Here is a 12097-nt window from a genome sequence, read left to right as displayed (position 1 = left end):
GTTTTGGTCTCCCGATGAAATTAAGATTCCCGTGTTCGCCTCGAATACACAACTTAATTCCATCAATAATAATTTATTCCACTAAAGAACTATTATTGAACTATTGCACCAATCCCAAATTACATTTTGGGCTCCTTCTTATTATGAGTGTGTTAGTCTCCCTATGTTTAAGATGTTGAATGCCCACTAATTAATGAGTTACTGACAACTCACTTAATTAATATCTTAGTCCAAGAGTAGTATCACTCAACCTTATCGTCATGTCGGACTAAGTTCATCTGCAGGGTTTAACATGACAATCCTTATGAGCTCCTCTTGGGGACATTATCAACCTAGATCACTAGGACACAGTTTTCTTCTATAATCAACAACACACACTATAAGTGATATCATTTCCCAACTTATCATGCTTATTGATTTATCGAACTAAACCTCACCCATTGATAAATTAAAGAAATAAATATCAAATATATGTGCTTGTTATTATATTAGGATTAAGAGCACACACTTCCATAATAACCGAGGTCTTTATTCCTTTATAAAGTCAGTATAAAAAGAAACGACCTCTAATGGTCCTACTCAATACACTCTAAGTGTACTAGTGTAGTTATATAGTTAAGATAAACTAATACCTAATTACACTACGATCTTCCAATGGTTTGTTCCTTTCCATCTTGGTTGTGAGCTACTGTTTATAATTTTTAAGGTGCTGATAACATGATCCTCTGTGTGTGACACCACACACCATGTTATCTACAATATAAATTAATTGAACAACTACATTTATCATAAATGTAGATATTTGACCAATGTGATTCTTTTTTCTAGATAAATGTTTATACCAAAAGCTAGGCTTTTAATATACACTCTAACAAAATTCAAGCCGAATTTTTATGTTATTGCAAGAGAAGATGTTAGTCTTACTGCCAGTTATCTTCCAGAGCTTATTAGCTAGAAAATTTTGCTGAAATTGTAGCAAGAAAACTGCAAAAATGCAGTAAGGGCAGCAATAAACAAATCAGAATGCAGTTTTAATTGTGTATCAAATGTGTACCAATCTTTCATCATTAGCCCTTAAGATCATTGGAAAATAAAGTGAAGCTCTTGTTCAAGCATTATTATTTGGTGTTTCTATCTCCACAATTCAATTGCTTCCAAGGAGGAATTCAAGAAGCAGAAAGTTGCTGGATTTTATTATACTACTGTATTGATGAACACGAGAGAGAGTTATAGAAAGTGTAAGAATTATCTATAAATGAAGCAGAATGTTGGAGGATGGTATAAAAGCAGTAAACAGAATTTGCAAATGCAGAAATAAAAATCTGCAGAACACAGAAATGCAGAAATAAGGAAGTTGGAACTATTTTGTATCAAATGATGTATCATAATTCAGGAACAGCCTTAAAACCAATGAGAAACTATAAGGTCTCCCTAAGCGTTGGTTAAGAAATTGACTATAGATCATAATAATACCCAATTAGGCACTCGCGAATGATGATAAAAGAAAAAAAAAGGATTTGTTTTTATAAATGTTAAATGGACTGGACTGGTATAGTCTAAGGGGTCAGAATTAAAATAACATAGGGAGAATATACAATGCTTAATTTAAGAGGAGAGTTATTAATTGTAATCACCCTAGATTAGGGTTAATAGTCAAGGGAGCATTGCAACCTAGGTATAAAGGGGTAAATGCCTAGGGTAAGGTTCGCCTCAATAATCCCTCATCGTTATCACTGTGCATCGCCGAAACTTCTCATTTCAACCTCCCGGTTCGTCTCTACGGGTTCCGATCAGACTCATCACCGAGCTGTGGGTCGCGATCTGGAGTCACACCATCTCATCGAGCTTGCAGGGATCGGCGAGCGGGCGGGGAGGTCTTTCATCCAAACCAGCGGTGACTCAGTTGCGACGGGTGAGGGCTTCATCAGAGGAGCGTGAAAGGGCAGGCAAGTGCATCTACCTGTGATAACTCGAAATCCATGTGGTATAGTGGGGTGGAAACCTATAGAAAGTGAGGATTTGGTATAGATTTCGACTGGTTTTCTTCAGGTAAAGGCTTTGATTGTTCTTTCTGGAGATGTTTTGATTTACTTCTTTTGTAGACGCTGTCGATATGTTTTTCTCTTCTGTGGATGTGTTTGATTGGTTTCTCTTTGTATACGATTCGGGTTGGATTCTTCGCGGTGGGATGTGTTCTTTTTGGAGGTTTCGGTTGAAGGTTACTGCTTGGTTTGCGTATGTTACCCAAAATTGTTTGACAGTGATTTCTGATGTGATCACAGTAGGTTTTCTTAGAGATTTTGGCTGGTGTTCGATGATTTGAGGTTGATTTGTGTTGTCTTTTCCATAATGAACAAGTTGTAGAGAGTTGCACGTTACCTGTTTGTTAGAATGGGTCACAGAGAGGTCAGAAGTGATTCGAGCTTTCCTTGAGGTTTTGGTTCCTAATTGGAGGGTTTTGGAATGATTTAGAGTCGAATTTGTGTCTTCGTGAGAAGTTGATTTGAAATCTTTGGGTAATTTCCACTCAATGAATTTTTCCCCTGCAGCATCGTTTACGGATTTCTTTTGAATTGGAAGTTTTCTTTTGTGTAGACCTTGTTGAACAGTGGGTTCATTTGATTATAACGTTGTAGAAAATCTTAGAAGCTGGATTGGTTACTGCCAAGGTAATATTTGTCATGGGTATTAATTACTACTCCTTAAGTCTTTGATTTGTATTATAAGTTTAACTGTTGTTCAATGCTTATCTGCTATTTATCAGCCTTTGTCGCAAGTTAGTATTTGTATTGGTCATAAATTTCTTGCTGATAGTCTTTTCAGTGATACGCCAGTTTGAGTACAAACGGTTATGGTAAAATGACATGCTTACAGTATACAAGGAATTGAATTATTGTTATACTTATGTTATGGGTAAAATAAGTTTTATATAGCTAGATGGTTGAATATGCGCATATGGGGTAGCAGTACGAGATGGGTGATCCGGGCTGAGCTCCGGGGAGGGCCCATCCAAATTTGACTGATACTGGAATTTATCTTAGCTTCGGCTATATGACTGCATGTTCTCTAGGAGGTACCTCTAGGATCATGGGACTGGATTGACTGGCTCTAATTGTGGTTACCGGATATGTGACATATTCATCTTATTTAGCTGTATAAGAACTTTATTTACCGCATCTTCCTTCTCTATTATACAACTTTTTTTTAAATATGTTTTTATCATTTAACTCCTATCTCTACTACTTTTTGGATATCATGTTTCATCACATGAGATTATACTTGCTGGGTTGTAGACTCATGATGCCTACATTATAGGTGATGATGTGTCTCCGGACACGGCGGAGGGTCCACGGACGGAGTAGGCGAGGAGGCGAGATGGACGCATGGCGTTGTCCGGATATTAGGAGTGCTGAGTTTAGGTGCTTCACGGGAAGGGTCTTTGCTTCGGTGAGGTCAATGGTTTTTTATCGGAATTTTATTTCTTATACTTTGTGAGAGATGTTGGTTTTTATTTTCGATAAAACAGAATGTTTGATTTGGTATCGTGTCATAAGTATACGCTTGGTTTGTGTTTGGTGGGTGATGCATTATATATATATAAAAAAAAATTTGAGGGTTGGTTACGGGATGTTTCAGTTGGTATCAGAGCCACACTCCTAAGGGACATCATGCGCCAGCCATCTCGTCAGGAACTCGACTACTTCAGCCAACAAGTTTGTAAGATCTACGTTATTTAAGTTCTGTATTTAATGTGACAACTTAGTCATACTATAATTGATATACTGATATGTAATTATGGGATATAAATGAGATTAAATCGGAAATGTACAGGGTATGGCTGGGAGAAGGAACAACAACAACGGGGAGATGGGTGGTCAGAACAACCAGTTCCTGGAAGGACTTACAACACTCCTAGATGAGCAGAACTGCATTCATGGGGAACGGATTCAACAAATACTGCAGGCTAGGGAGCAGGGGAGCACACCCAGACGTTCTGCACCTAGCACGCAACCGGTCTACAAGCAGTTTCGGGAGCTTGGACCGACGGAGTTTAAAGGCACCACAGACCCGATCGCTGCAGAGGGATGGATTCGGTCTCTAGAGATGATATTTGACTTCATGCAGCTCACAGATGTGGACAAAGTCAGGTGTGCGATATTCATGCTCCTGGATGATGCTCGAGTATGGTGGGAGGGTGCGAGGCTGACCGTAGATCTGGCTACTTTGACTTGGACTGATTTTAAGGAGGTATTCTATGGAAAGTATTTCACAGTTGACAACAGGACACGGCTGGCACGGGAATTCTTGGAGCTTCGCCAGGGAGATTTGTCAGTGGCGGAGTATGTCAGGAGGTTCGAGTGAGGACGCTATTTCGTACCTATTATTACTAGCCAACCAGTCGAGGAGCTGAAGCACTTTACAGAAGGTTTGAGGCCGGCTATTCGCCATGATGTCAGGCTGAGTCGGGTCACCACATTCCGAGAAGTCGTTGACTAGGCACTGATGTCCGAAAGAGACAGAAATGACATGACCAAGGAAGCTCAGAACAAGAGACTGAGTTATCAGGGACGGGATCAGCAGGAGCCAGGGAAGAAGAAGACAATTCCTGGTCAGAATTCAGGAAAACAGCCGTTTAAGCAAGCACAGCCGCGTCAGCAAATTCAGAAGACACAAGCAGCTGAAGGCACTGGTTTCAGGGTCGAAAACAAGGTTCGTTGTTCCGAGTGCGAGAAGATTCATGCTGGGCAGTGCTTAACAGGTACAGATGCGTGCTTTATGTGTAAGAAGTCAGGACACTTCGCGAGGGAATGCCCACTGCTCAGGGAGCCAACCAAAGGGAGAGTATTTGCGATGACTCAAGAGTAGGTGGATCTGGACACAGCTATTATCACAGGTATGATTTATGTTGCCAATATTCCAGCCCATGCATTAATAGATTCCGGAGCTACACATTCCTTTATATCTGAGACCTATCTCACAAAACTGGGCATTATACCTGAACGAATGGTTGTGGGATATAGTGTTTTATTACCATCGGGGGAGGAATTGCATAGCAACAGGATGGTAAAGAACTGTTAGATGATGATGCAAAATCATATGGTGGGCACAAGGTTCATCTTGTTGGAAATGACAGAGTTTGATGTGATCCTTGGCATGGACTGGCTGGTTCAGCATGAGGTAGTCATAGATTGCAAACAACGGACGGTTAAGTTGAAGCTACCAAATGAAAAACTCCTCATTTTTCAAGCAGCTTCACAACTAGCCATTCCCCACATGATCTCCATGTGTAAAGCTCGAAGAATGTTAAGCAAGGGATGTAAGGGTCTTTTAGTCCACATTTCGGTTAAATCGGAGGCACGACGACCGAGTTTGGAGGAAGTGGATATAGCACGAGACTTCCCAGAGGTGTTTCCAGAGGATGTTACAGGACTACCTCCGAATCGGGAGGTGGAGTTCGGAATAGAACTAGTACCGGGGACTATGCTGGTGTCAAAAGCACCATACCGATTGGCGCCTACCGAAATAAAAGAGTTGAAGGAACAGTTGCAGGAATTACTGGACAAGGGTCTCATTCGACCAAGCGTGTCACCATGAGGAGCACCGGTGTTATTCGTACGTAAGAAAGATGGGACTATGCATCTGTGCATTGATTATCGGGAGCTGAATTGAGTGACAATCAAGAACAAGTATCCATTGCCCAGGATCGATGACCTGTTTGACCAGTTACAAGGAGCAACAGTGTTTTCAAAAATTGACTTGCGATCAGGGTATCACCAGATGAAGGTAAAAGAGAAGGATGTGCACAAAACAACATTTAGAACTCGATACGGGCATTATGAGTTCCTAGTTATGCCATTTGGACTTACTAATGGCCCAGCAGCATTTATGGACTTGATGAATCGGGTATTTCACTCTTACTTGGACCAGTTTGTTATCGTCTTCATTGACGATATATTAATTTACTCTCGAAATTACCAAGAACATCGCTTGCATTTGATCACGGTGCTGTAGACATTGAAGGATCATCGGTTGTATGCCAAATTTAGCAAGTGTGACTTTTGGATGAATCAGATTCCATTTCTAGGGCACATCGTCTCAGGGGACGGGATAGAAGTGGATCCTGCCAAGGTTGAGGCAATCCGGAATTGGGATACACCAAAGACTGCTTCCGAGATACGGAGTTTCTTGGGTTTTGGCAGGTTACTATCGGAGGTTCATCCAGAACTTCTCTCGTATTGCTTTGCCGCTGACCTCGCTGACTAAGAAGGGGGTAAGATATGAATGGACAGGTCAGTGCAAGAGAAGCTTTGAGGAGTTGAAAGAAAGATTGACGACGGCACCAGTGCTTGCGTTACCGGACGATTCTGGACGGTTTGTGGTGTACACTGACGCATCCAAAACCAGACTAGGAGCTGTATTGATGCAGAATGGGAAGGTCATTGCGTATGCCTCACGTCAGTTGAAGGTGCACGAGCGAAACTTCCCACCCATGATCTAGAGCTAGCAGCAGTTATATTTGCATTAAAAATTTGGAGGCATTACCTTTATGGAGAACGCTGTGAAATTTTTACAGACCACTAGAGTTTGAAATATTTCTTCACACAGAAGGAATTGAATATGAGACAAAGGCGGTGGCTGGAGCTGGTGAAGGATTATGACTGTAGTATCAGCTATCATTCGGGCAAGGCTAATGTTGTGGCAGACGCACTGAGTCGCAAATCTGCAATGTTGTCGCAACTAACCACCCAGCAGCAATTGATATCGGAATTTCAACGGTTGAGTCTGGAAGTGGTGGCGCCGGAGGAGCACCTTAGATTGTCAGCAATGACCATAAAATCAAACTTACTGGATCAAATTCGAGAAGGACAGATGATGGATCAACAGTTAGCGGAATGGAAGCGGAGGGACGAGGAAAAGGGGCAGGCTGTTTACACAACAATGGGTGGAGTGGTGCGTTACAAGGGCCGCATTTGGGTGCGTGGAACAGGGACTCTTCGAGAGGATCTCATGAAAGAAGCGCACAATACTCCATACTCTATCCATCTCGGAAGCACAAAAATGTACAAGGACATGCAATTACTGTATTGGTGGCCGGGTATGAAAAAAGACATAGTCAATGTAGTGCACGAATGTCTCACCTGTCAGCAAGTAAAGACCGAGCATCAGAGACCGGCAGGATTGTTGGAGCCACTCCCGATCCCTATCTGGAAATGGGAAGAGGTTGCCATGGATTTTGTGGTGGGGTTACCCACCACTCCTAGAGGATCAAATGTTGTGTGGGTGATTGTGGATCGATTGACCAAGTCGGCTCACTTTTTACCAGTAAAAACCACCTTCACAATGACACAGTATGCAGAACTATATATAAGGGAGATAGTACGACTACATGGGGTCCCCGTTCAGATTATGTCAGACAGAGACCCAAAGTTTACCTTTGGATTCTGGGAAAGCTTGCATCGAGGATTGGGTACAAGACTCACTTTTAGCACCGCTTTTCATCCCCAGACAGATGGCCAGTCTGAACGGGTGATCCAAGTTTTGGAAGATCTGTTATGGGCATGTATGATGGACTTTAAAGGGAACTGGGAGGCAAAACTACCTTTAATAGAATTTACCTACAACAATAGTTATCAGGCCACGATCAGAATGGCTCCGTATGAAGCCTTATATGGAAGGAAGTGCCGAACACCCTTGCATTGGGACGAGGTCGGCGAGAGGGCAGTGCTGGGTCCGGATATAGTAAACCATACTGTGGATTTGGTGGTCAAGATCCGAGACAGAATGCAGGCAGCGCAAAGCCGTCAAAAGAGTTATGCTGACCTGAGAAGAAGAGATCTGGAATTTGCAGTGGGGGACCATGTATTTCTCAAGGTGTCTCCACTGAAGGGGGTGCTGAGGTTCGGGAAGAAGGGGAAACTCAGTCCAAGATATATTGGAACATTTGAGGTATTGGATCGGGTTGGGACCCGAGCATACCGACTCGCCCTACCACCTAACCTGTCGGGGGTTCATAATGTGTTCCATGTATCCATGCTTCGAAGGTACCTCTCTAACCCTTCTCATATAATTAGGCATGAGACAGTGCAGTGGACGCCAGATCTATCCTACGAAGAACGACCAAAACAAATCCTGGATCGGCAAGTCCGGAATCTAAGGAACAAGGAGATCAAGATGGTGAAGGTTTTATGGGGAAATCAGACGATAGAGGAGGCCACCTGGGAAACCGAACCAGATATGCGTAATCGCTACCCAGAATTATTTGGTAAGTTAAATTTCGAGGACGAAATTGTTTTATAAGGGAGGGAGAATTGTAAGGTCTCCCTAAGCGTTGGTTAAGAAATTTACTATAGATCATAATAATACCCAATTAGGCACTTGCGAATGATGATAAAAGAAAAAAAAGATTAGTTTTTATAAATATTAAATGGACTGGACTGGTATAGTCTAAGGGGTCAGAATTAAACTACCATAGGGAGAATATACAATGCTTAATTTAAGAGGAGAGTTATTAATTGTAATCACCCTAGATTAGGGTTAATAGTCAAGGGAGCATTGCAACCTAGGTATAAAGGGGTAAATGCCTAGGGTAAGGTTCGCCGCAATAATCCCTCATCGTTATCACTGTGCATCGCCGAAACTTCTCATTTCAACCTCCCGGTTCATCTCTGCGGGTTCCAATCAGACTCATCACCGAGCTGTGGGTCGCGATCTGGAGTCACACCATCTCATCGAGCTTGCAGGGATCGGCGAGCGGGCGGTGAGGTCTTTCATCCAGACCAGCGGTGACTCAGTTGCGACGGGTGAGGGCTTCATCAGAGGAGCGTGAAAGGGCAGGCAAGTGCATCTACCTGTGATAACTCGAAATCCATGAGGTATAGTGGGGTGGAAACCAATAGAAAGTGAGGATTTGGTATAGATTTCGACTGGTTTTCTTCGGGTAAAGGCTTTGATTGTTCTTTCTGGAGATGTTTTGATTTACTTCTTTTGTAGACGCTTTCGATATGTTTTCCTCTTCTGTGGATGTGTTTGATTGGTTTTTCTTTGTATACGATTCGGGTTGGATTCTTCTCGGTGGGATGTGTTCTTGTTGGAGGTTTCGGTTGAAGGTTACTGCTTGGTTTGCGTATGTTACCCAAAATTGTTTGACAGTGATTTCTGATGTGTTCACAGTAGGTTTTCCTAGAGATTTTGGCTGGTGTTCGATGATTTGAGGTTGAGTTGTGTTGTGTTTTCCATGATGAACAAGTTGTAGAGAGTTGCACGTTACCTGTTTGTTAGAATGGGTCACAGAGAGGTCAGAAGTGATTCGAGCTTTCCTTGAAGTTTTGGTTCCTAATTGGAGGGTTTCGGAATGATTTAGAGTCGAATTTGTGTCTTCGTGAGAAGTTGATTTGAAATCTTTGGGTAATTTCCACTCAATGAATTTTCCCCTGCAGCATCGTTTACGGATTTCTTTTGATTTGGTTTCTGGTTTAGCTCACTTAGAATGTGATAGCAGATCATGGTAGTATTTGTCATGGGTATTAATTATTTCTCCTAAATCTTTGTCTTGTAATGTAAGTTTACTGGTTATTTGTCTGTCTCTTGTAAATTAATGTCTAAACCTGCTCATATATTATCCTTTGATGCATTTAGTTTGAATTTGAATTGGTACATAAATTTCTTTGACATGTTTTCAGTATACGAAGAATTGAGTTATGGTAAAATGACATGCTTACAGTATACAAGGAACTGAATTATTGTTATACTTATGTTATGGGTAAAATAAGTTTTATATATCTAGATGGTTGAATATGTGCATATGGGGTAGCAGTACGGAACGGGTGACCCGGGATGAGCTCCGGGGAGGGCCCATCCAAATTTAACTGATACTGGAATTTATGTTAGCTTCGGCTATATGACTGCATGTTCTCTAAGAGGTACCTCTAGGATCATGGGACTGGATTGACTGGCTCTAATTGTGGTTACTGGATATGTGACATATTCATCTTATTTAGCTGTATAGGAACTTTATTTACCGCATCTTCCTTCTCTATTATACAACTTTTTTTTAAATATGTTTTTATCCTTTAACTCCTATCTCTACAACTTTTTGGATATCGTGTTTCATCACATGAGATTATACTTGCTGGGTTGTAGACTCATGATGCCTACATTACAGGTGAGGATGTGTCTCCGGACACGGCGGAGGGTCCACGGACGGAATAGGCGAGTAGGCGAGATGGACGCATGGCGTTGTCCGGATATTAGGAGTGCTGAGTTTAGGTGCTTCACGGGAAGGGTCTTTGCTTCGGAGAGGTCAAGGGTTTTTGACCGGAATTTTATTTGTTATACTTTGTGAGAGATGTTGGTTTTTATTTTCGATAAAACAGAATGTTTGATTTGGTATCGTGTCATAAGTATACGCTTGGTTTGTGTTTGGTGGGTGATGCATTATATATATAAAAAAATAATAATTTGAGGGTTGGTTACGGGATGTTTCAGAAACTCAAGTTAGTGTTTCTATTGTGCTGAAAGAAATGGTATTCTACCTTTTATGGCATCAACAAAATAAAAAAAGAATAAGATGAAAATCAGAAATTTTTTTCTGGACACAGAAATTCAGAAACTGGAGGTTTTTTAGTTACTGAAATTTGACTTAAATGGACCATAATTCAGAATTCAATTGGTGGGTAACATTTAATCAGCGAGCACTTGAGAATTGCATCATTTACTCTGAAAAGTTGAAGAAAAGGGCAGCATTTGACACTCCAAAATAGAGAGGTTAAAAGCTGGAAACGAAATTCAGGAAAGAAATGATATCAAGCTTGAAGTTGGAATCTCCACAAAGCAGGAATGACAGTACAATATCTGCAAATCTACATTAAATTATGGAAGATTATGGAAGTGTAGATGTCAATTCTTGAAACTACCTTGAATCAAATTCTTGAAACTGAAGCTTTGAACTGATTCTCTGAACAACTGTTTGTTTAGAATCTGATTTATGAGACTAGTTTCTGAACCTTATTTTTGAACTGATGAAATGCAAACAAGGATGTCCATCAGAGGAAGCCCTAACTAATGAAAGTATCAAGAGTGAATTTCTGAAGTTGAAGTGGCTAAGAATGGATCAGTTTTCTGAAATTCTACTGCAAGGATGAGAACTGAACTTGGAAATGCAGAAATTGTTGAAGGTTGAGTTGGTATTGCTGTCAAGGAGATCTGAGCCGTGAGTTAGCTGGAATTTGACTCTCCATTCTTATGTAAGGAGTGAATCCTAAGTTGCAATGACTTTTAAGAGAGATTTTGAAGTAAAACCAGAATCAAGCTAATACCTGAACTTAAAACTTCAATTCTGGTGCAGTTTTCTTCAAATTCAGGTTTCTGCAGTTTTCCTGCTATTTTAATTTAATGTAGAATGCAGTTGTCTTCTAAAGTTTTCTTCAGTTTGTTCTTCATTACTAGGCAAGAGCAATACTGGAAGAGATTAGAAAAGGAAAAAAAATTGTAAAAGGGTTGAGTTGAAGAGCTGTGCCAATCTGCAATTTGAATTATTTGAGCTGGAATGAACTGAATTTTAGATGTTGTTTATTGAATGCTTAATAAGATGTTGTAGGTAGATTAAAACTTCAAGGATTGGTCAGTGAATTCAAAGAAATCAGAAATGGAATGCTGAATTGTGCCAATTCTTTGTGCTGTTTCTAAATTACTGAAATTTTGGATTCAAGTTCAAAACAATTGTGTGTCAAATGAGTTCCTTACCTAGTTCCAATCCTTCTGAACCATGCCCAAATATCTCCAAATTCAGAATTCTGAAATGTGGAGACTGAAGAACAGAATGCAGAATCAGCTGCAATTCTGAAATTTCTGGGTCTGCAAATTTTGAAGAGAGTAGGATACTAGGATGTGCACAGCAGATTTTATGCTATTATGTGCTGAAATTTTAGAAATGGCTTCTGGAGTTTTGTTCAAATTAAACAGAAATCTGTTTTTGCATCTTCTTACTGTTTCATTCCTAGATATAAGCTAACTTGAGATATCTTTAACTATCAGTAATGCAGGAAGTTTTTGAGTTTAAATCTGAAATTTGAAACAACCTTTCTTGAGATCTTTTGAA

The 12097-nt window shown here is 40.7% G+C and overlaps 1 protein-coding gene across 1 annotated transcript; it reads left to right on the top strand.

Annotated features, from left to right (window-relative positions):
• Positions 1–3668: 3668 nt before the first annotated feature.
• Positions 3669–4362, top strand: LOC122031374. Its single transcript, XM_042590491.1, has 2 exons — positions 3669–3713; positions 3832–4362. The coding sequence occupies exons 1-2, from the start codon at positions 3669–3671 to the stop codon at positions 4360–4362; spliced, it is 576 nt and encodes a 191-aa protein (XP_042446425.1).
• Positions 4363–12097: the final 7735 nt, after the last annotated feature.

Source organism: Zingiber officinale, chromosome 11A (assembly GCF_018446385.1).
Source record: "Zingiber officinale cultivar Zhangliang chromosome 11A, Zo_v1.1, whole genome shotgun sequence".
Lineage (NCBI taxonomy): Eukaryota > Viridiplantae > Streptophyta > Magnoliopsida > Zingiberales > Zingiberaceae > Zingiber > Zingiber officinale.
This window is presented reverse-complemented; position numbering and strand designations above follow the sequence as displayed.